Raw genomic sequence first — 25,923 nt, forward strand, 5'->3', positions numbered from 1 at the left:
CAAATGCACTGCACTCACCTTTTATCAAGCTGATGTTATCAGCTACATGTGTAAAACTTCTACAGTTGAATCTATTATAACTAAGATAGATTATGTCAACTCTATGGATACAACAAGGTCTTTTTTGCACACTGACATTCAAATCGGAGTCTTTCCTTTAACTATCAAGAAAGTTTAAATCTGTGCAAAGTGTGCATCTTAGATGTACTAAACTCGAACCAAACTAAAAACTATAACTTGGTGTGAAAAAAAACATTTTAGTTAAATGCACAGTTTGTAAGTAAAACTAACAAGCAAACCCCCTCCGAAACTAAACTGGAGACAAAATTGTAAAAAAGAAAATACAATTATATACCTCAGGCTAGGACAGCTAGGACAAAGTCTTGAAAGCTAGATCATAAGTCTACATAGAGTCTGGGACATCCACAGCACAGTTTGTCTCACCTTGAAGATTCCTGGTTCTTTGATATCCAACTGGGCCACATTCCAGGGATCCATCCTCCGCCTCCCTCTTCTCGTCCCCAATGAGGGGCGCCGAGGAGAGGACAGCCAAAGGACCAGCAAGGCCAACATGAAACCGCCAACAATCCCGTGCACCACCGCACATACATATGGTGGCACTGGAAGGACTAAATACCAGTACACCAACTGCATCAGGAAGATGAGGCCAGTCACAGGCACAGTCTCAAACTCCTCCTCCATTTTCTCCTCTTCCTCTGTGTCAAGTTCACTACACAGCCCAGTGCTACCAGTACGGGGCAGCCCAGACCTTGGATGGTCCCCATCTGGTGTTTCTGTATCGGTACATATATCAAAGTCTTCACTGTACAGTTCACAGAAGTCCTCGTCTTCCTGCCGAGCCACCAGGGCCGACATAGAGCAACGACCCAGAGTGAGAGAAGGAGACTTGGGGAAGGTGGATGAGGAGGCCTGTCCAAGGGATGAAGCTGGTGCCAGTGAAGGGAAGGAGAAAAAAACAGAGTCGGGGCCCTTTCCCGTTGGGGTTTCCTCCTCTTCTTCCCCTTCTGCACCTTCCTCCTCCTTGATGCTGTAGTTGTTACCTTCTGCGTGTCCGTTTACTGCTGTCACTCCACTGAGCTCTGACGCACTGGAGGACAGCAATCTGGCACGATGAGCTGCAGTTCCAACAGCTCCCACGCCAGATTCATCCCCCATGATTTTACTAAAAAGCTGCAGGGGGTCTGACATCACCTCCGACAACCGTCGCTTCGTATCTTCTATCCTCGCCTCCACCTCTTGGACCTTGAAGAAAGACCTACCATCTGGGGACATAATGGGGGACGAGGGGGCTGTTTTGGAGTCTCCACCCGCGTGAGTGACTGTGACAGGGCAGGAGGTCAAGCGAGGCTGGGAGAACTGTTTGAAGAGCTGCATGTTGCGAGGTGGCCGCTGGGAGGACTGTACTTGCTGCTGAGGGGGGTGATGAAGGAAGTGATGAAGAGGCCCCTCCTGATGTTCGGCCTTTGAAGTGTCAGTAGAAAGAGACTTAACAAAAGATTTCATTAAGTGACGGTGGCGTGCGTGCGATGGCGCAACAGAGGTTGGCGCAGAAGCGGTCTCTCGAGACTCGATGTCATTGGACAAGGACCTGACCAGGCTCAGGAACGGTTTGGAGGAGGACAGTGTTGTGGACTTGCAAGGGGAGGAGGTGTTGGAGCTCGTGGATGGGGGTGTGGCTGATGGTCGATCTAAGGGCCAGGAGGAGCTGGCAGGAGGGTTGGAGCTCAGGTGGGTGGAAGTAGGAATAATAGTCATGGCTGGAGAGGGTGTGTGTGGTTGAGGGCAGGAGGGCTCCACAGACAGATCAGTGGAGGAAACAGGGAGCACAGCAGCTCCTAAGGAGGTCTCCACATTAGCAGATTCAAACAGCAGCTCTTCTTTTGCCTCCAAGCCTGTGGCCACAGACTGGTCATCTGCCCCCAAAGTTTCTAGACCTTGCAGTCCCTCTGCATCATCAAGCCCAGATTTATCCCCAGCAGATCCAACCCCGTAGAGCTCCTCTTCCTCGTCGTCTTCCTCCTTCCCCAGAGCAGAGAAGTGGATGGTGATGGTGTCGCGAGAGAGGGAGCGCTGCACCTGCAGCTTGGGTCCGGGGGCCTGGCGAGGGGGACGAGTGTCAGCATGCTGTCCACTTCCCCTGCTGCTGCTGCCCTGACTGCTCATCACCACCCTGCACAGGGCTCACAGCCTGGGGGAGATAGAAACACACTGTTGACAACCACAGAAACACTGAAACATTGGAAGGAGATCAGGAACATGACAGAATAACTTCCGAGATCCCCACATTCTCTATACACTCTCCATGCACACACGCACACAGGACAGAAGAGAACAGCCCTGCAGCTCTTTATTCATCCTAATGTGAGTGGACTGGACAGGTATGTCCAGGCTCCCCAATCCATTAGCCCTCATTATGCAAGGCTGTAGCTGACAGACAGAGTCGCTCTTGGGCCTGGCCTCCCTATGTCTTACCAGCATCCTACTCACTCGCTCACCCCCACTATGGCTTCATGATTAATAGGTTATTTCAGAACACATGAGCCTTGAAGTGAGGCTGTATTTAACTCCACCCTCCACAGGGGGCAGTGGCCTGCAGCTGGCTAATGCTGTGAGGTGCTGAAAATGAGAAAGGAGAAAGGGCTGCTACTCTGACAGATGGTAAAATCAGCATTTATAATAATAATAATAATAATAATAATAATAATAATAATATAATAATAATAATAATAATAATAACACAAATCTGCATTAGTTGATTAATGTGTCCACTTGAGGGCAGCACAACAAGGAAAAAAACATACCATTGACATATCATCACCTTCTAAAGTTGAACAGCTGTTGATTTTACCAATGCTATTGCCACTAGAACTGATTCTAATTTATATTTACACATTCAACATAAGCATTCGTTCAGAGTCCTGTTTCTGGCCAACTGGTGAATCAGATGTTCCCTCTTATGTTACCTCTCTGTTTTGGTCTCTTCCAACTCCTGAGGAAAATATCTGGCTCTCGAGCAGATGAATACTACTGTATGCTTACTATCTTGTCACGAACTCCGTCTCTCTGCCACCCGGTGCTGTGGATGTATCCTCCGCATACTGTAAATTATCATAGCTCCACTGAGTGCTGCTGCAGGAAACGGTGATACTGAGAACCCTGTAACCCTAAACCAGTACAGTTGAGTTGTTGAACCAAAACAATGAGCTGATAAGATGCTAAAATGCATACACTCATCACATTGTGCATAATCACTTAACCCCTTGTTACATAAAGACCTTGTGTGTACTAATTCATTTAAAAGGAGAAATATTGGTATACATTAGCTTCATAATTTCATTTTGGTTACAACTAGAATCGGTTTACATGTGCTCAAAGAAACATCAGTTGTCTCATTCTGCTTGATACTGCAGCTCTATATTCCCCCTCTGTTTGAAACACTATGTTGTAGCTCCTGTCTCTTTAAGGCCTCCTTCCTGAATATACAGTCTACTCTGATTGGTCAGCTCACACACACCTTAGCCAGCACAGCTAACAGGTACTGGGCAGCTGTGCTAAATTGATTTGTACATGCCAGGCATAAATTATGCTTATGTGTGCTTTGGTGATGTAGGGTGTGATGTCAGAAAGTCACATAATTAAAGTCAGGACTACTGACACAGCCTTTCTGTGGGAGAGAGGACCCTCTTTTGGTGCAGACCTTTTAAACTTTTAAATGCACAGGGACCTGTAAAAAATGAAAAAGCTTAATAGGTCCCCTTTAAAATGATGAACCTCAGGAGCTTGAATTCATTTTACCTGTTTATATTTCTGAGATAATGTTCTGATGCTGCTCATTTCATTTGTTGTGCTTTGTCATTCAGTCGTTACATCTAGTCTTTTAGCAGGCTTTGACTGTCATGTATTGCATTATTTCTGTGCTTTATTGCATCTCTAAAAGACATAAACATATACATAAATATAACAAACCGTCCTCCCCCCGCTCAATCATAACGATATGCAGGACATAATCACAGCACAAAGGAGCTGTTAGGCTCCAGTGATCACAGGAACGAGGCGCCTATTGTATGGTCTCAACACAGCAGAACCAAAGTCATTCATCACGCAGTGATTTCACTAAATGTTGTTATTGAGTTATTTGTGCCTGTTTATTCTTCCACATCGTATAGAGTCTATCCTCCCTGGTTAGCATTATCAAACAGGCAGAGCAAATCAAACACACAAACACATACAAACAAGCTGTCTGCACACACACACAGAGTCACTCGGGCTTGATAAAAATGGCCCATAATGGAAGAAGGAGAGACGGAGGGAAACAACAGAGCAGTTAGTTTGTGTGATTGTCTGCATTTCTGAGAAAGCCCTGGCATCCCTCGGGGGCTCTCTGGTTGGAAATGCATCTCCAGAGATTGTGTTTGCCGGGATGAAATAACAGAACATTTGACTTTCCCAGCCAGCCATTCACTTGGCTGCGCTACAATGGGTTTTGTGTGCGTCATTTTTGAGTGTGTGTGTGTGTGTGTGTGCGTGCGTGCGCACTGCTCCTGCCATGGCTGTGCTAGGGGCACGGCAGATCGAATAAAAACACGGAAAGAGACAGGAAAAAAAAGAGCAACAAAAAAGAAGAAAGATGAAGAGCCCTGGGGGGTCTGTGGAGGCTGCTGACGACCTTTCAGAGACCGGCTTTTGAAGTGGAATTCACTTAAAGACAGTAGAAACAGAGAGAGAGAGGGAAAACAGGGAGGATGACACAGACAATGGAAAGTGTCAGAGAGGAGGGAGGAGACAAATGAGCGGGGAGACAGAGCCACGGAGATGGAAGTGGTTGTTGTTGTCATCAAAGCCTGGAGGACGGACTAAAACATTGCGGAGGTCGAGGGGGTGAGCAGAGAAGGAGGGTTCCAAGTTTTATTGGATTCAGGTATAATGAGGACACAGAGACACAGCATCTCAACCTCAAATCACAGGACTGACAGGATTGTTGAGTGTCAGTCCATGGTCATCACATACTGTATGTGGATCGTGGCTAATAGTCCTACACTGATTATCTGTTAAACGTAGAATATGTAGAGTATTGTGTTGAGGGCCGGGCAGAGCTGGGGGAAGAGCCGCTGCTCAGGGTCGGCCGGAGCGTCGGGTGCATAGCAAGACCTACTGGAGGAATAAACACCCAGAGTGCAGAAAACATGTGTTTAAGTACTGTAATGACTGGAGCTGGAGGGGGGAAATGTACGTGTGTTGAGTGCTGCTACTCCTCAACCCTAGCTTATGGCTAATGTACAGTGAAGTAATCTGGCTGTTTGGGGCGGATAAACACTGCGTGAGTAACCTTGAATACAGACAAACGATCGCTTCGATTGGGGTGAACACACCATTAAACAACCATCGCTGCTGACAAGAATCTAACGTGACACAGGTATTAAAATTCACAGACGAGATAAGTTTTATTCATGTTTCGTCTCGTTTGCCAATTTGCCGTCCCACGTGTAGCAACATTCGACACACTGAAACCGACACACCGTTACTTTAAGTAAACTTGTGGGGTTTTTTTGGGTACGGACATTGTTAAAACATAAGGTATACACAACTCAACAAAATATATAACAGAGGTCGAGTAGTTTTGAGACATTTTATTGCAGAATTCTTACATTTTAATATCTAGTTTTGTAGATACGACTTTTTTGTTTCCTTGTTGATTCAGTTTCTCTGGTGCGTCTTTGTTTTTTGACAGTTACAGCCATTTATTGTATAATTTAAATATATATAAAATAAAGTATATACTGCTAATTTGGCTCATCCTATTCTTTATGAGAGCTAAAAAAAACATAGATGACAAATTGGAAAACATGTCAGGCTCCCTCTCAGGTATAACGAAGTCCAACATCCACAATGTTTGCTGACACAACCACAGATTTGGTTATTTCAATGCACCGCTGCCACTAAAAGGCCTCTGTTTGCTTTAGCTGATTCTGGATGTGGAGGAGAGGAGGAGGAGTGGGGAGTCTGGCACGGAGACAAGGCTCATCCAATTAATCAAGGCAAGCCGTGCCACTCTAATCAGCTAAAGCCAGCACCCCAGGAGACGAGCGAGGAGGGGAGGGAGGTTAAAAGCAGCAGGGCAAAAGAATAATATAAGAGGGGGAACAGACGGTGGAAAAGGGAAAGGGGGCAGCCTGGAGAGAAAAAGAAGAAAATGGCCCAGAAAAAGCTGCACAGTGAACTCAATTTTAGATTGAGGAAACATTTCCTTATCCACAATCTTAATTTCTGCTTCAACTCGAAATACATCGACACCATTAAAACTTACATGTGTCTTAATTATTGGGCACAGACAGGGAGAAGAAAGATGAGAATGAGTGGTGAAGAGGAGGGAGGTACAGAGTGGGCATCGAAAGAGAGACAGGGATGTATTTATGGTCAGTTTGTGCCGCCTTCAGCATATCGTGTCTCTCCTCTCGCAGCTGAATGAACCACTGAAAAGCACTAATTTAATCTCGTTTTTTAAGAGCCAAGAAGCGCTCGTAATTGATTTAACACATCCAGCTGCGCTTCAAAAAAAAAAAAAAAGAAAGAAAGCAGTATTCGCCACACTATCCTTTATTTTCTTCTCGTTTCATTCCAGTTGATACACTGGGCGTGACAGATGCTCAGACAGATTCCATAGAGGCCTTCTTTCAGTCTTTCTTTCCTTCTCTCTGTGACAGAGACTCACCTGCTCTCCCTCTCCTCTCGCTGCACTTGATGGATGGGTAGATACTTCCCGGCTGTCACACACCCTGACAAATATCAGGCCCTGAGGAGGCGTCTGCAGCGGGAGGGGTGAGTGTGTATGTGTGTTCCTTCTTGCCCTGTGAGCACCCACAGTCCTTATACAAGGAGTCTCCCAAACCCCACAGAACACGGACCAGGGTACTTTTTCACATTCATTATGGCTGTTGTGATGGTTAGAGGAATGACGGGAAGTCAGGTGGCAGTCTGCAGAATTGTAGTAAACTTAAAGCAAAAGTTAGACTTTTTTGGGAGCACTATTCTTCTTTCTGGTGGAGAGAACAGCCAGCACCCAGTTAGCATAGCTTAGCATAGATAGTGGAAATGGGGAAACAGTTAGCTTGGCACTACCGATGGTAATAAAACCCACCTACAAGCCCCTCAAATTGTGCACAGACTAGTTTTAACGAGCAGAACAGAACGGTTTTGACGGATTTTTTTATGCAGAAACAAGCTTAATAAACAAACTAAGGACAATAAAATATCATGCTGTTTCCATTTGTTTATATTTGGCGGACCCCGCCACCTTTCTACCTTCAAACAGTGTTCTGGGGACCTTAATTTCCTCTGAGAGCAGCTTGTTTAATCACTTATGGATAAAGATAAATACTTCTGAGTTTGTATTCTGACCTCATTTATACTGTAAATATTCTAATTCTGAATATTTTTCTCCAAAACTACAAGGTACCACTTTACATTACTGCAGCCACTTAGCCATTCACACTTAGTTCTAACCTCAATTCTCTGTTGTTTATCTGGGTAGCACTTATCAAAACCAGTGTTAAAAAGTGCACTGTAAAAAAAGAGAGAAATAAAACGTCTAACAATGGATGATTGTAACAATGCAAGGACAAACCCACTTGGGACCCATTTTTAAAAGCCCTCAATTGATCCATACGGGGCCCGAATGGACATGTTGGCTAGGATTAAGCCTCCTAATAAGCTGCCGGTGGAGGACTGAATAACAGCACGTACACCATGAGAGAGAAAGGTGAAAGTGAGAGTGTGTAGAAGAGCACTCCACCATTTCAGCGCTGCACTCCAATAACACTATCTGACTCACTACAGAGTCAAAACGATCCGAAACAATGCAGAAGAAGCAGCAATCTTTTTAACCCAACACTTTTTTCTTCTTTATCAAACCATGGCACCTCCATTACCCACAATGCAACTCAACTGCCAACAGGTTGTGTCCGTGAGCTTTGACACACGGCAGCTAACGTAGCCTCAAGTCTCTAGCCTCAAGCACAGACGAGGAGAGGTCTGGTGAACACGTCTTTATTTCTAGTGTTCAGCCTAGGCCGACGCCGATTCAGGTGACATCTCTCGAGAGGCGATTTCTCAGACTTCGCACAGCTCCGTCTGTAGCCACAAAGGGTTTCACACAACTTTATTCACAGAAGCAGTAGCACTCCCCAACACCTTTAAACTAACTTTCAGCATAAGATGAGTTCCCCTTCAAGACCTTTATCGTCCTTCAGCACAAAATGGTGAAATATCTGTATTCGTGGGAGTTATTTCAAGTCATGGATCAATACCAATGACTCAACAGTTACTTAAGCAGAGGCTGAGATTTTTGACTTAAAAAAAAAAAGAAAAAACCTCCAAGCCTGTGCTCTGACTTGGAAATAACACATCCTTATTTTGCAATGACATGGATGATGTGGGCTGAGCAAACTTCAGTCAGAGGAGGATTTAGAAGGTATTTTTGCTTCAAAGGAACTTCATCATGTCATTGTTTCTCCTTGTTTGATTAAAATTCCCTAACTACTGAGTGCTTCTCTTTAAGTAACAGTCCGCTGATGTGATGGGATGTGTCATCAGGGGGTCGCGGACAGACTGACACGACCTCAACTGAAGGATGTTAATAAGTTAGCTTGCCAAAAATTTGCACAGGAGGAAGATCAAACAGGAAAAAAGTCAAACGAGGAGGAAGAAATGTCTGGAGCGTACCCCCATAAAATGGGGCAGGAGGAAATGGAGAGAGCACGTCGAGTACGGAGCAAGTCGGCGAGGCGTTTAAAAAAGGGGGGAGGGTGATGGTGGGAAGACAGATCGAGGAGAGATGAGGGATGAACACAGGAGCGAGAGGCTGACGGAGCAGTCGATTAACAGCCCAGAGAGATGAGCTCCTCAGTCACGTGATGCAATGCCGGTAATGAGCAGAGAGCACCTACAGCAGGTAGAGAGGAAGGAGAGACACAAACACTGAGAGCACATAGACACACCACAAGTCGTGTATACTCATGCTCCACTCTCAAGGGAACGCCGGTCCCAGTCACCCTGGTTACATCGCACGCATGTACAGTGCTGTAGTTTTATACATGTAGATGCACTGAAGACTTATACCAAGGAAGGAAGAAAAATAATAAGGGGAGAAATTACAAGGAAATACAATTTTCAATGGCTGTTTACATTGTTTTTAGAAGAAATCACCTTGTGACACGAAGGCCAATCTACACCCTCTCTTATTTACCACAGAGGGAAACTCTGACCGGACTCTGACAGGAGGCAACACAGGCAGCAGTTCTTAAAATAGCTCCGGGGAGGGCTGTCGAGGTGTTAGTCCCCTAACACCGAGACTGGCCACTTAAAGTGCTCGCTGGAGGACAGATGGATGGAGGGAGAAAAAGAGGAGTGCAGGAGTAAAAGTAAAGTAAAGGGAAAGGACAGAGGCTCGAGGGGAAACGACTGACTTTCCAGGAATAGATGAAAAGAAGTTTTGGGCACGACTGCGCAGCGACATGTGCTGCACACCAGCCAGTGCTTATTAACATTTGATTAAAACTGTTTTTTAATTAAGTTGCAGCACAAAAGTCAGCATGACGGCTGTAAACTACTTTCAATTAATCAGTTAATGTATTATTCTAACAATAAACATCCCATTCCTTAACCTGAAAGTGCTAACATCAATGAGACCAGTGGACTACGAAACTTCGCTTGACTTTTTTCCAGGTAGTGGATGAGAACGTTATGACTGAATTTTCATTTGGATGAAATGTTCCTTTAATGTTAAATACATGTGCAATGTCCCTACACACCTATTCCGTGAGATTAAAGGGGCACTATGTAGCTTTGGAGAAGAAATTCAAACTGAAATTGTGTTGTCATTTAAGGTCAGTATGTTTATTCCGTTTATTGAGTCATGAAAATGAAGAGAGTTTTATTATTTAGTTTGTTTAGGCATAAAAAAAACAGTCTTCTGATTAAAATGTCTTTCCCAAAACTACACAGAGCTCCTTTAAACAGAGAGGAACCTCTGCTGTTGAGCGTCTTTGATAAAGAATGACTAATATAAAACACGATGGAACAGTCAAAGTAAGCACAAAAAAGGCCAAAGTCAATATCACATCAGGCTTCATCAACAGTCTGTTTTGATGCAGCTGCTCCAGGAGGAGACCTCCATCATATTGACAGTGAACACCACTGGCTGCTGATACTCAATATTAATGTGTGGTGTGTCAATAAGCCTGTCAGACCAATACATTTGACTGGCAGCATCACACATGCACATGTGAATCCAAACACACACACACACACACACACACACACACACACACACACACACACACACACACACACACACACACACACACACACACACACACACACACACACACACACACACACAGGCTCCGGGCACTTCGGCTGAGCTCCGGCAGGAGACACAGAGCCGAGGTTTGATGGTGAACATCACCGCTCTGAATCACGCAGCCCTCTCTTAATGAAAGGAGAATAAAACAACAAGACGACAACAACACTCGCGCAGCTGCGCTGGATCAAACCGGTTCTCCTCACCTCTCTTTCTCTCTCTCCCCCTCTCTCTCCCTCTCTAACCCAGAAACCACTGTCAACACGTCAAACATCAAACCTCGGCATGCAGATCACCGGGTGGGTTGCCATGCCAACAGAGAAGCTTTCATCTCGTTCCACGCTCATCCGTGCATCCTTTTGTTCGGCAGGGCAGCTTCTCCTCGCTGTGTAACCTTGGTCTCCTAGGATGTGTGTTGAGTGTTTGTTAACACAAGATCTTCAGTGTGTGTGTGTGTGTGTGTGTGTGTGTGTGTGTGTGTGTGTGTGTGTGTGTGTGTGTGTGGGATGCGTAGGTGCCAAACCAAAGGAGTAAAATAGAACGTTAAAAAGCTTAGATCTCCCTCTCTGAGCCGGGTGAGAAAGTGTGTGTTTGTTCATCATTCAGCGGCATCTCGAAGATGAAACGGCACCTGATCAATTAATAACCTCTAATTATGGCTGTCAACATCAATATGCTCTCTCCTGTCAACTTCAGCTGTTGACTCCCATCTTCCCTGTGAGACAGAAAAAACACGCTCGTGTTCATCATTACGAGCGGCTGATTTGCTCAAGCACTGCCACGCGGGTTTAGAGATCAAAAAGGTGGATGAACGCTCCATCCTGACTGAACACACACACAAACAACACAGGCATCGACATATATTAAGCATTTCATAATCTGTGCAAAAGCTGCTTGACAGCCCCGCAAACAGCCGGCGGTTTCGGTATTAGTCATAATCCGCCCAATTACATGATGAATGGGGTGATGGAGGGAGGGAGACGCGGGGGGGCAGAGACAGAACGATGGAAAAACATCAACCGTGAGTGTGTTTAGAGACAGAGATTAATATTAGAAACGATGTCACGCTTTGCCCCCGTTTGAATACCAGGAATAAGGAGGCTGTGTTACTTTTATTAGAGCTGTGATGCAGAATTGTGAGAGCGCAGGGAATTCAGTAACAAAAAAAAAACAACTTGTGGCTATTAAGAAAATAAAGGAATCTAAAAATTAATATTTAAAATTTGTAGTCATGGATCACTTTGAAAAATTCAGCGCTGCCTGCCAGACCGACATCTTTGGAATATTCTAGGCCACTGAAAGGAGCTCAAAATATAAATAAATACATATTTTCTTGATGTGCCACAGAATAGAGCTGTCAGCACCAAGACAGAGCAGAACTGGCATGTTAGTTATATGATCTCACAAAGTCGGCAGTGCTGGTGGTAAGTGAGAGCCGGTCCAGGCTTTTCTGAAGCACACAGCGATCAGATAGTTACATCTGAGGTGATTCAAGATGAGAATCTCACAGGAATCCACCTGACAAACCTCATCTAACAAAGACAGATGCAACAGCACTGTGTTAGCGTACAATTTAGCTGAAGGGTAGATAATGAGGTGGGTGGTGCCGAAAGATAATACACATAGTCAAATAAGACACGGATACTTTTCATACCTCAAGTTTCATATACTGCGTCCTGTGTTTGTCCATGAAATAAAGATCTCAGGATACATAGACGGGCGGCTGTAGCTGTAGTAATCGGAAGGTTGCTGGTTCAAACCACCATGGCTGTTGTGTCGTCCACCTTTACATACGTCCTGACTTCTATAACCGGTCTGTGGCACTCAGCTGTGTAAATCTTTTCCTTTGTTGGGGGACTATTTTCAGGATTCATACATGTTAGGTAAATGTGCGATTCAGTCAAAAATACCTAGTGCTCTTGATGTCACCATGTCAGCCAGTACAGTGATGTTGCTCACTAATGTGTTTATTTGAACAACAATGGAGCTCTACGGTGCAGAGGAATAAAACATATCACGCTTTAGCAGAATGCATTGTTGGGTTTGCTTTGGCGAGGGTGAGGTGCAGGCTCCCGAATCAGTCAACCAACAATTGCTGTGTGTGTGTGTGTGTGTGTGTGTGTGTGTGTGTGTGTGTGTGTGTGTGTGTGTGTGTGTGTATACCAAGAGTGTATTCAGTGTGTACGTCAAATCTGTGTGTGTGATCTGGTAAACAGAGACTTCCTCCTTTCTCTCTAACGTTCACTTCCTGTTTGGCGAGTAGCCGCAATAAGAGGAAAGCACCACCCATTACTCGCTCTCTCGTTAGTGTAAGCACAAACAGATGTATCTCCAGCAGCTGTGGAGTAAGTGCTTTGTCAGTGCCCTTTCATTAAATTCATATCCTGGTGAGCACTGGGTCAATGAGTGCACACACACACACACACACACACACACACACACACACACACACACAGCAGCATCAGAAGCCATTAGCTGTGACACTTGTGGCTGCTCGTCACGGTGACAAGCGCCAGTGGCTACTCCATTTAGACAGTTAGTGTCAAGTAGGATGATGTGTATGTACAGTACATGTGTGGATGCATTCATGCATGCGTGTAACCTTCGACATCGAAAAACAGCGCTGCGTATCTGATATAACATTATCTATAAGCAAAGTTCTCTGCAGCACCATCTTATTTATCTGATTACGTATTATGAAGTATTATGAAGAACATGTCCTCACCTTGCAGACTCAACTGACTCTGTTGTTACATTTTTATATATTATATTTACAGGTGTCCATCCACAAATCCACGATTTGATTGGACTGCAATTCAATTTAAAAATAAATTGTGCACTGACAGCGTTGCTATTTTTAGACCGAGTTTTACGTTTACAGTTACACATTTGTTCAGGTGGCTTTTTGCAGGTTAGAGTAAGTCTAGTTCAGACATTATGTACCACAAATAAAGGTTCCACAGTTAAACAAAAATTATGACTCTTCAGTGATTAAACAGTAAACAACAAAAGATAGTAATTAAGTAATTCAGTTTGTCCCAAGTAAACTATCTTCCCAAACAAATCAATAAAAGGATCTTTGGTGATGTTATCACTTTGGTTCTGCTCAGTTTTTCCCAAACAAGTGAACCCTCTTCTTAAAGAAATCAATGAAGGATCTCTGAAACATCACCGATGCTGTTGCAGTTACCTTCGTATCAGTTGCATGTTTTTCTTCAATGGTCGTCGATACTGCATTTAAATTCTGGCCAGGCTCATCAAAAACAGTGTTGGACGGGGTTTAGGGTCGGAGCACTGTGCAACTTATTCCACAACAAACCAACATTACGTCACAAACCTTCGCTTTGTGCATGGGAGCATCGTCATGTTGAAACAGGAAAGAGCCTTTTCCTGAACTGTTGCCCCAAAGTTGGAGGCACACTATTGTCTAAAAGTATCATTGTTTGTTGTAACATGAAGATTAGAAAGTAAATTTGAGCTGAAGGATCAAAAACTGTCACAGGCCGAAGATATGGAAAAGTACAAGTCTACATACTTTGGGTGATTGTGAACTTCCAGTCAAGACAGAGCAGTTAAAAGACGACAAACTAATGCCTGTGGGGGAGTTAATACTTCATAACATCCTGCAAAGATTTGTTTCAACCTTAGATCAAGACAAAAATTAGAATTAATTTTACCTTTTACAACATACCTCCTGTCTTGTAAGGGACATTTGAAAATACGGTGACAGTTGTGAGGCAAGTTGTGGTTTAGAAACTCTTTCCTTATCTATAAGGAGAAGTTGAGGTCTATTAACAATGAGCCGAAACACACTTAACTTGTCAAACTTTAACAGGAATAATACACATATCCAGTTCTCTCTAGTCTAATTCAACGTCCTCTACTCTGTCCTCCTGCCTCTATAATTCTTCATACAAACACTGTTTTATCTGACTCTGTTTCATATCTGCTAACATCCTACAAACAAGCGAGACAAAGAGAGAGAGCAGTGGTGGTCGAGCGAGCTAGTGAGTGAATGAAGAGAGGGAGCAGCGCTAGCAAGAATCAAGCTGTGAATGATTGAAATAAAACATCAGCACAACCCTTCATATTATGTGTGAATGTGGCCGGATTGCATTCTGCCCCCTTTTTGCCTCTTTGCTCTGCCTGTGTGTGTCTGTGTAGCTCAGCCCCACCCTCGGTCAAACAGACACACAGTGTAGCTCTTAATAACAGAGGGAGACAGCGATGTAACCTGTGGCAACATTTTTCATAGACTCACAACCTCACGAGCTGCACATTGTTATTGGCTACACACCCACTGCCCAAAGGTCGATACCCAGAAATGATACGAACACAGTAAAATCATAAGAAATAGCAGTTAGAAGCAGAGAGCAGGGTCTAGATAAAAAGGTCTCTAGGTGAGATTATCGATCTTTTTTTCTGAAAAATCTTTCAAACTGCACTTTTCAGGTTAAAAAACATCCCAGCCACTGTTGAAACCATGAAGGGGGGAACATCAGGGTCTGACGGCTCGGGGGGCTGAATTATTTTCAACTCTGATCAACTTGCAAGTTCACAGCTTGGTATGAACACAGCTTCACACATAAACACACTCAGATCGATGGTGTCTTTGTAATTTTGGCTTCTCTGTGACTCTCCAGTGTGCCATCAAGCCCTCTCTTTATCCTCAAACAATAGCTCATTCAGATGGGTAAGCTGCCACTGTTTGTTTTTACCCTTACAGCAATTTGTCTAATTAGGCTAAAGAACGAGTATCCCCTTTAGACTTGCTGACACAAGCCCCCTTTTCCTCTACCGATGAACCTAAGCGTTGGACAAAGATGTCGATATATGAGTAAAAGTTGCGTGGAATGGTAAACATGTGCAGAAAACACATATCTTCAGATTGGATGATGTTAAGGGAGGTAGAGATGAGGGGGGACACTATCAAGTGAGGCGGGGAACAGCTGATCAAGGCCGTGGCAGCTGATCAAGGCCTTGGATCAATTCCAACACTACCACCTCAAACAAACACACACACACACACACACACACACACAAGGTCAATGGAGGAGATGTCTTACCTTGAGATTTTAGAGGCATTCAATCTCCTCTTGCAACACAGCCACCGACGCACTGCACAACAGAGCCACGGATCATGGTGCGACCATGCCTAGAAACACAGAGACAACAACAGTTATCTGTTGTGACATCTCACACTGGTGCTGCAAACTTGGGTCTTGCATGTTTCGGACAACCGCAACTTCAGATTCGAGGGGGGGGGGGGATCATGCAACGTTTTCCTTGTACGCAGGACACATCTGACCAATCTTTGAACATATTTTTTCCACACATCTCTATCCAAAGCCACCTCGGAGCTCTTTAAAGAGCCAGTTCATGCGAGGACACCGACTCAGTCATTCTAAATGATCTGTCACACAGCTCTACAGTGATCTCTCCCTGGAATAAAGAGCCGGTGTAATTAGGTGACACAGATGATGGCCTCAGTGATCAATGTCTTTTATGGCTGTAATGCTGTGGGCCTGCAACTAGGAAGGGAACTGAGAGGAGAGGAGAGGAGAGGAGAGGAGAGGAGAGGCATGGACACTTCCTAGAATAAACCCATTTCACATGGATGCCTTAGACAACATGATCCAAACACTAGTGAGGCTAATGAAGCCTGAACAGCCACAGAAAGGTGCTTTAATAAGGAAGTACAGCCACTGTGATGAGGTGTCCTGACAGCTTCATCTAACGTGGCTGCTGTAAGCAGACAGGAACACCTCTGCTCATGCTTTCCTGTTCTATTAAAGCGAATAATCCAGAAAATAAAAATGATGCGGCTCCATCCGCCCCTTTGTCCTCCGCGCATCTCCATCCCTGCGCCTGTTTCTAAACCATCCGTGGAGACAACAGCTGATACTGAAAGCAAACCGACAATTAAAACAGAGACAGAAAGACAGAAAGCAAACGCACCTTTAATCCTATCGCATCTTCACGGGCAGGCTTCGCTCTGCATCCAGGCTCTGAATCTGCGTAATGCGATCAGGATCCCTGCCTGGAGCGGCGCGCAGCCCGGAACCTGCGGAGGGACGGAGGCACGGCGGGCTGCCGAGGGGCTGACTGACTGACTGAACTGAACTGGCTGGCTGGATTGCTGGATGGATGGAAGGATAGATGGGTGGATGGGTTGACTCGGCCGGCCTGTGCACCCAGCCGAGAGTCGGGCAGCAGACAGGGGACGAGCTCCTCTCTGGGCGTGTGTTTGTTTCTGGTGAATGGGCCGGTGAGACGGTCGGCCACACCCCCTCCTCACCAATTCACATGACATTTACACCCAGAGATCCCACCGTCGGCTCCGCGGCGATTCATATTTTATTGTGTTGCAGCAGCGGGAGTGTGAGTTGCGTCACGGCGTTGCGGTACGCCTGCGAGACGCGGGTTCCCCTCCGCAAAGAAAACAGCGCGGACACCTCCCGTACATCCCGGCTGCAGACAAGTGGTCAGCTGGTGAGAACACAGGAGCTCAGCATAAACTGATGGTTGTTTGTCTTTTATTAAGATACAGTATTGTTTTTTATTAAAAGAAAACTATAAAGTGAAACAACCTACCGCTGGATCAGATCCGCCAGGTGCTCGGTGCGGCTGGTGGCCGGCGGAACCATCCGAATATCGGCTGATTTAATCTGATTATATTCGCTTGGACAGGCTGCCACCTACCGGGCTGGCGCGATTACGTCAGGGGGAAAAGTGTCAGCGTGAGTCCCCCTGCATCTCCTCAGGGTGCAGGCCTGCAGCACAGAGGACACCACCTGGTGTCACCTGGGGGGAAAAATACAACAAACAAACAAACAAACAAACAAACAAACAATAAATAAAGATGTGCAGATCCATTGTTTTGATTGATCTACAAGTACTGATCGATGCTTCTTGAGATGATTCCCATTTGAGTGGTGAAGGGCTCCATCTAGTGGCACAAACAGCAAATCTCACATATTCACACCACTCAACGTGAGTTAGTATCTCACTTGTTTATTCTGGGACATGTCTGGATTTTAGTCTCGTGTTTCGTGAATATATCTTTGGTCCACACCGACATTTGATTTGCCAAAATCCCTTGATCTTTTTGTGTGGTGTATGTTTTCTGACCGGAAATAGTAAATGTGATTTTTCTGTATGTCTTCTTCTTGATTTGGTTCAATATCTTGCCCAAGGTCACTTTGACATGCAGACCAGGGGAATTGAACCAGCGACCTTCTGATGACAAGACGATGGCTCTACCCCTGAGCCATAGCCAACAACAAAGAGGCAATCTTTTGTTGTTTTTGCTGAAAAAGTGAACACAAAAATACCAAGAAAACAACTACAAAATATTTTATGAAAAATAATAGAGTAAAAAAAAAAACATAACCACAAAACAATAAACAACTACAGTTACTGTGATCAATAATAATATTTGATAGGGTCAGGATTATTTAAATTGGGTTGGTCGTGTGTGTGTGTATCTGTGTGTCTGTGTGTGTGTGTGTGTGTGAGAGAGAGAGAGAGAGAGAGAGAGAGAGAGACAGTGACGTGTATGTTTCATGGCTGGTAAAAAAATGATTAATTACTCTACCACATATATGTGACAGCTTTAGTCAGCCAGATTACACGTTTTTATACCCTTCCTTGTCCGGCGAGCACCAATTATATCCAAATTCATTGAGTTTTTCTTCGTCTTTTGTTATTTGTTTTTGTCATACAAGTTGAAGGATTCATTGTTTACAGTAGTTCCTCTGTAATTGTTTTGTAGCAGCAATGGCAGGGAGTCATTTTACTCCACTTTCATCCCTGTTGGTCTTAGTTTTGGTTCTGATGCTATAAATGACTTATTTTTACGTTTGCTTTATTTGCTATCTAAATCATACTAATGTTCAATTGTCCATTCTGTCTAGCTGTGGTGGTCCACCACTCCGAAATGGATCTACAGGATAACACTCCTCCTACTTCCTAAGATAAATAAACTGTTAGATCAGCTGGAAAATGCATCGTCACAAAATTAAAAACGTGGTACAAACATATGATTTTACAGAATATGATGCAGGTTAAACTACCCAGCAGGATATAAAGGAGTTTAATTACCTCAACGTTAAACATTAAGTAAAATGCAACATAAACATTCTTATAGCCGTAATATTAATCCTCAAAACATCAGATATAATCATAAACCACTGACAGGAAACATTTTACCCCACAATGAGTACTATTCAGGGTGTTGTTGGTACTTATGCATTCTAATCTGAATACTATTACAAGGTTTGCTCCTTCACATATTTAAATGATTGAAAAAAAAAACATTCCTCTCATAAATGATGTGTCCCTTAACACTTTAAACTTACATTTATGGAAGGTTGTCAACTAATATTATCAAATTTAAAGCTGTTTTCTGACCTCAAAGTGAGCATGCAAACCATCTCTGAATCCAGACATTAAAGACAGCAGTTCAATAAAGTTCATTGAGAAGCACCTGACTACTTTTTCTACTGTGATTTAGCTTTCACATTAAGTGCTGTGTTTCTCCTGTGCTTTTCTACCAGCATTAGGGGAGGACGTACAGTATCTAACTAGTGTTTGAATCAGCAGCACCACCCTCAGGCCGTAGAGAGACATTTTTATGAATGTGAATATCAACAAGGTTTTTTTTTTGTTGTTGTTGTAGAGAGTCAAAAGTAGGGAGATTCTCGAGTCTTTCACAGCTTGTTGTCCGCGTCTGACCACTGATGCTTCAGGATGTAAGCAGGACGTCGTCCTGATGTCCCACCACTGTCCCGGCTGAGAACAAAGACTCGTTATCTGCTCCTCACAGTGGACACTGGCTCCAATTTTAGAACAGGCCACATGATTCAATAAGAATTAAACCAGTCACACAAATCAAACATGACTGAAAAAGAGAATAGCTGTGTTTCATTTTCTTGTCCTATTTTATGTCTGTTTTGGCATTTTTTTAAGCATTCTACGGCGTTGTTATACATTTATTACAGACATTAGGAAAGAGATGGCAGCAAATGAGGGGGCGGCAACAAAGGTCCCTCACCTACAGACATTGTCAGATGATCAAACACAGCAGAATGGCTACTAAACTGACCTTTTTGGAGATTTTGTTTTAGCAATTTTAAGAATAAACTTCGAACATCACCTTTCAAGTCAGCAAGTCTTTCGAGAACTCAGAAAAAAATAATAGAATGTGACCTTTTATAATTCCCCAATTCATCAGCAAATGAAGGTCATGTGAGCAGTGGCGAGTCTAGAGTCTGTTGGGGCCCAAGGCAAAAACTCCCAGGCAGATGCTCCTCTCTGTTATGTTAGAAATAATATGACACCAACAAATTATTTGTCCCATTTTTAATGTTTTAGGTCAAGATGTGAACAATCCACATTATAAGGCCAGTGATGGTCAGCATATGAAACGCTGATCCTGGGGCAGCGATGGTTCGAAGTATGACGCCTACATGTTAGGTTTAAGGGGGTTTGTCATTATAAAAATATTCCAATGTGAGTAACCATCTGGGGCCCCTTTTCCCAAATGTTTTGAGGGGCCCCAGATATTTGCATGGTTTGCCTCTCCTGACAGTTCTCCTCTACGTGTGATATGATGAAAAGCTCCAGAACACCTGCTCAATGGTGCTTGTGACAGTTTTCTAAACTATTATTAAATCCACGATAGTAAGGTTGTGACGATATCCACATTTTAAACTAAGAAACTAAACTTGATAGCTCTTTTGGTACCGCAGTAAAAAAACATAAAAGGAGGCAACACATTTGTAATAATATTAAAACTGCACAATGTAGTTTTGGCGAGGAAGAGAAAAATCATCGTTGACACTTTTTTTTTTTTTCTCAACACAATTTCATACTGTTTTTTCTTTGTTGAGATCTGGAGGTTTAGAAAGGCAACGGCATTAAAGAAATAGAAAAAGAAGAGGTTCAATTATCACTTATATAACAGGGGCACGGCCTTCTGTAAGGTTTCAGCAGCTCCCGCTACCTCTGAAAAGTTATTTAACAGTATGATTCACATCAAAGCGCCCGGGACCCCTGCTGCTTAACTCAAAGGCCAGACAGCCCATCTCCACTCTGACGCTCTATTAACCACCCCTTTATGAAGTTCATAAAACCCACTCCTCACCAGATCACTGCAGATGGTGGGGCCAGGCTAATAGCTGGAAAAGTAGCACCGGCCGCCACCTCTCTTGGACTCCTTTGAACTGAACCGTGCGCAGATTGAACAGGGGGGCAACCATATGCATGTCTCTCTGCGTGTATTTGAAAAGGACTCTGAGTGTATACCGTGTGTGTGTGTGTGTGTGTGTGTGTATGTGTGTGTGTGCGTCCTCGTCCTTATCCTGTCACAGCGGGGGAGAGACATGAAAGCCTTTCCACAGTGTTTGGTAATTGCAAAGACCTCCGTTCTGCCTAAGCAGCAGAAGAGACGACAACCTCATCAGGACACAGCCAGGATCCACACACACACACACACACACACACACACACACACACACACACACACACACACACACATACACACACACACACACACACATTGTACAGATGTGCACACACCTTTGGGGCAGCTGACCAATCAATAGTCTTGACTGTGTAAGAGTACACAGAAGAGTGTACAGGGTGCTTTTTCTTTTTCCACACAGGCCTTTCTTTGTTGTGTGTAACCTTTTGATCTAAATGAGAAAAAAAAAAAAAAAAGGGAAAAAAAGGAGGGGGCTTAGGTAGGCCAATGTGTTTGAGAGAGGGAGGTTATGCTAAAAGGGGTAGGGGGGGGTGAGTTGCCACCTTTTCATCTTACCTCTCCTCTGTTCAGCTTTATAACGAATGTCAACGCTGATAACAAAGCCTCATTTGCATATCATAATCCCCATCTCTCGACCTTCTGATCAGGTGTACTTGGAAGCACGGCTGTGTTCTTTCAAAAAAAAGAGAGAGAGAGAGAGAGGTAGCGAGAGAGAAAGAGAGAGAGAGCATGAGAGGAAAAAACTCTGCTCACTTTGAAAGCTGTTTGAAGTTCTCTGCCAGAGTTCAAATAACACTAAAACATGTGCATGGCATTGAGTGGCTGATTTGTATTAAAAAGAAGAAAGGCGGAGGGATGGAGGGATGAAAGGAGGTCAGGGAGGGTAGACTGAGGGAACTTTCTGGAGCTCATAAGGCCAAAATCCTCTGGATCTCCTGTCACTACACATGCAGAGGAGCGGACCCTTTTACTTTCTGTCTTTGAACTTTAAAGGTGCAGTACGCCGCAAAATCACAAATACATATTTTTTTCCCCTTTTACCTGTCGTGCTGTTCATCCACCTTGGTTGTCTTGGTGTCGCTTGCCGATTTTTGGTGTTATCCGCTGTAGAGATGTGCGCCTTCTCTCGAATGTAACGGAAACTATACGGCACTCGGCAGCTCAACAGAAATCATGACCCAGTTACACAAGATAATCCTAAAACCTCGTTGTGAGCAGTTTCGTGTAGGAACCCTTTTGTTTGTACCAAACCGGATCACCACGCAGAAGGAAGCGTGCATCTACTCATGGACGAGAGGCTAACAAAGCTAGCTAATGCAACATCTCAGCCAAGGAGGATGCCACCAGTGTTTACATCCTGGGCCTCTTGTTCTTCAGTCTACCTCGGCAGATGTAGACTGTTGGTAATAGAGTTCTGTGCGGATGAAGTATTTTCGCAGGCTTACCTGCAAGATAGCATCGCCCTGGTTCCTTTGACAAAAAAGCCTATGGGATTTTTTTTATTGGATTGTGGAATATCGCCGAAACACCATTTTCATGATTTGACGAGTGAGTGGAGGAGTCTCCGTGTTCTGCGTGACAGTGTCAGTAGTCTAATCTAGCCACTGGTTACCACTGCTTTTTTCAGACACGTAAATGCTTTATAATTCAAATGTTAAGTATTTGTAAGTATTTACTGATGTATTTTATGTATATTTATAGATCCAAACGTGGAAATCTCTTTAGCTTGTGTGTAACTGGAGCCTGATGTTTCAAAATATGAACTTATTTGTGGGTTTTTGGACTGATTCCTGCAGCACTCTGGATGAGATAACCTATATCAGGTGGTATTCTGCCCAGTCCTTGTTACTGTTGGAAAACAACCTTTGAGCTAGCTACCTACATGCTGAAAATGGCAAGTGCTTGTATAGCGTTAACCTGGTTGCTAACAACCTAAACAAGCTAGCAGCTCTTACTTTATCTTCGGCTGGGGTTTAGCCACTGTAATTCAGGGCTCCCTCCACCCCGCATGCAAAACAAGTTCTCCGTGTTGCTATTTCGCCAGAACTCCATCGCTTCATCTTGGGTTTAGTAATTGGTTTAACAAAAAAGATATTTTGAAACTGTTCACAACAAGGTCCGCAGATTATCTTTGAGTAACAGGGTCATGATTTCTGGAAAGGGACATTGCTGGTAATTTTTTTTAAATGAGTGCCATTTAGCTCCATTATTTTTGAGAGGAGGCATCCCTACCGCTGCTACCTTCAAAACTTGGCAACTCACACTCAAACAATGTAGATAGAAAAATAGCACCACAGGTAAGAGGAAAAATATGCATTTTTCTATTTGGGGGTGAACTGTCCCTTTAAACATGACAGATTCAGGATTCTAACCTCAACAACATTGCATTATTTTTTCTTCAAGTTTTGTGTTTTATGTTGCATCAAAAGTCCTTTTTCTCACTGAATGGCGGGGGCCCAGCAGTTGAAATGTTATCTAATGTTATCTTGATCATCACAGCAGCTCCTTTTCCTTTGTGTCCCATTCAGGCCCGACACAAACAGCTGAGCAAAACTCCTCCGCCAAGCTTCAAAGGAGCTGCTGCCGGGTGATGGCAGGCCGGGAGAAGGAGGCGTGGACTTGTGGCACGGCTTACTGCAGAGGTCAAGGTGTGTGTGTGTGTGTGTGTGTGTGTGTGTGTGTGTGTGTGTGTGTGTGTGTGTGTGAGTGTTATTAGCAACTCTGCATGTCATAGCAACAGATCCAAAGGTCACGGACCACCCCAACTGTGTGTTCACACACTTCATCATCTGCACTGATCAATAGTGGCTGGACTGTTCGTACAGAGCAGAGGGTTTGGATGGAGACCAATACGCTATGTTTCTCTCCGATACTCCTTCTTGGCTTGAACACACTGTTCTCAGCAGCCTACGGTTTCTGAATCCCGCTTGTGAAGACCAGACGTCCTTTCCCATGAGTGAAGAGGGCCTCCAGCAGAGCTGCTTCAGCTCCTCCACATTCTCATAGTCGCCCGTTTGGCCGGAGTTGTAAAGCTGGGCCCTGGGAGTCGCCCGCCTCTACTCTGATCCACTCAGCCCGGCTCTGCAGCAGAGGCTGTCCTGCCAGCTCCTTTATCCCAGCTACCGCACACCCAGGGCGGGCAAAGCCAGACTGACAGTCCCCCGCTGCCTCCAGAGCCTCCGTCTCATTTCCCCCTGTAGCCGCCCACCGCCCCTCTCAGCTTTTCAATCTTCGAAGCAATTAGAAGGAGATCCCTTTCTTTTGTCGTCTATCCGTGGAAAGAAGAAAAGCGAGAGAATGAGAAAAAAAGGAGAAGGAGGGCCAAGTTGTTGGTGGTGGTGGAGCTCAGGCCTAGCCAGGAGCCACTTGTGAAGCCCTGGGTATTAGGACTCACATGGTTTGTTTGGAAAGGCTTCTCCAGGGGCCAAAGTGGGATTACGTTGCAGATTGCAAGTTCCCATGGAAGGGGCCTATACCAGCGAGGGCTTTGGTGGGTGGGTTTCAGGTTGGGGGCCATAGAAGAGGTCTTTATGAGTTTGGGGTCTGTCTGAATGGAAAGGGCCAACTCCCAGCATGCTAGCCCTCCATATTAGATGGACACAGAGAGGCTATTGAAGTTACCCAGACATCCCCCCTTTATTTCTGTCCTTTTCTCTCCCTCTCTCTCTGCTCTTGAAGGCTTAGCTGTTTGCCAGTCAAGAAGAGAGTAAAAGGACTGTTCTGGGAGCTGAAATGATTCTTGTGTTCATTTTTTCGGATGAAAATACCATCTGTGATTTTGAGCAAACATAATATGATATGACTGATCAAACCGCAGCGTCTGACGTCAAAGCCGCGGCTTTTTACGGCACAGGATCACTCCGAATGATCTCAGATGGATTAAACTGAGATTGATTGTCTGAAATCTTACAATGATCTTTTTCAGAAAGACTGGATGACTTTTTTTTTTTTTTTTCGACTTTATATCAAAAAGCTGACCCCTCAGTTATTCAGAAAATGCTGGTAAACAGATAATCACATCAAAAATTACACCCATTCAAGGGATTTATCAATCATCCAACTATCATTCCTCGACAATACAAAATAGGTTTCAGATATGTGTGATATTTCTCTTGCAGCTAAGCATGTTGTGTGTGGTTTTTTATTAATCAAGTACTAAAAAAAAGCCAACGTTGGATCACACTTCAGCTGAAAGAGCCCTAAAAGGAAGAGAAACAAGCTCAACAGACAATCGTATGAAGAGAGAACAAGGATCGGAAGGACCCAAGGGACCCGGGTGAGGCCTTTGAAGCTGCATCATACTGTTATTTTTTTCTAATATGTGATCAGATGCCGGAGAGCTTCATTTCGAACTGTGAACGCAAAAACAGAGAGCCTTTAACGTGATGATTCGGGTTAACACAAAGCTCCGCGTTTGGAAACAAGACCACAGAGTCCAGAGGCCTGTACTGCGAAGCCAGTTTAGTGGGTTAGCGAGGTATGTTGAGTCTAAAGCCAGGCTTCCCTGTACTACAAAGGTGGCTCTCTTTTAACCCGGCTAGATCACCATGGTAACTTATGCTTAGCTCATAACCTGGTCCCGACCAGGTTATGTTCAGAGTTTCAGCTTAAAATCGGCTATAAAAGCGCCGCTGTTTCACTGTGTAAATCATTCGGAGATGGCGTCACCATTCATTGAGAACCCGGTGGACCTGGGAGCAAGAATAATTCTGGCAGCACTACGATGTGAGCGGCTTCTTCGAGATCGCGCTGATCCGCTGGCATTTCCTGATGAAATTCTCTATGAGCGATATAGATTTTCAGCCGAGGGAATACGGAACATTTGCTCACTTATTGAGCCGAGTGTCAGGAATGCCACTCGAAGAAGCTGTGCGCTCACTGTAAGGCAAACTGTTTGTGTAGCCCTTCATTTTTTTTTGCCACGGGAACCTTTTTACATTCAGTTGGTGATGCAGCAAATCTGAGCAAGAACACTGCGTGTTGCGTGTTTGTAGTGTTCCCAAGTCATTTGAGCACAATGCTTGTTAAGGAAGGATTCTATAAAATATCTGGTAATGTAGGCTACTTTCATACCCCTCTACATCATCAGTATTACTTGCTTGCATAATGAAATCTTCCCCTTTTCATTCTTCTTCCTGTTGGCTTAAGATAGTGATATATTAAAATAAAATGGGAAACAGTATGTTATCCACACTGACAAAATGATGGGGCAGCTTGGCTACATACCACTTTGAATGATGTGTTTGTATTTGGCTCTAACTTGCTGCCATGTCCGACT

The 25,923-nt window shown here is 44.2% G+C and overlaps 1 protein-coding gene across 2 annotated transcripts in view; it reads right to left on the minus strand.

Annotated features, from left to right (window-relative positions):
- The window catches only part of tex2 (testis expressed 2), a 30,433-nt gene extending 13,311 nt beyond the window's left edge, over positions 1–17,122 (minus strand). For both annotated transcript variants that reach the window (XM_030407647.1, XM_030407646.1), the window contains exons 1-4: positions 16,973–17,122; positions 16,337–16,867; positions 15,445–15,533; positions 445–2,209 (exon numbers count right to left, since the gene is read on the minus strand). In XM_030407647.1, the coding sequence (XP_030263507.1) occupies positions 445–2,184 (1,740 nt within the window). In that variant the 5' untranslated portion in view covers positions 2,185–2,209; positions 15,445–15,533; positions 16,337–16,867; positions 16,973–17,122. The remainder of the gene's footprint in view (positions 1–444; positions 2,210–15,444; positions 15,534–16,336; positions 16,868–16,972) is intronic.
- Positions 17,123–25,923: the final 8,801 nt, after the last annotated feature.

This window comes from Sparus aurata, chromosome 23 (assembly GCF_900880675.1).
Source record: "Sparus aurata chromosome 23, fSpaAur1.1, whole genome shotgun sequence".
Taxonomy (NCBI): Eukaryota; Metazoa; Chordata; class Actinopteri; order Spariformes; family Sparidae; genus Sparus; species Sparus aurata.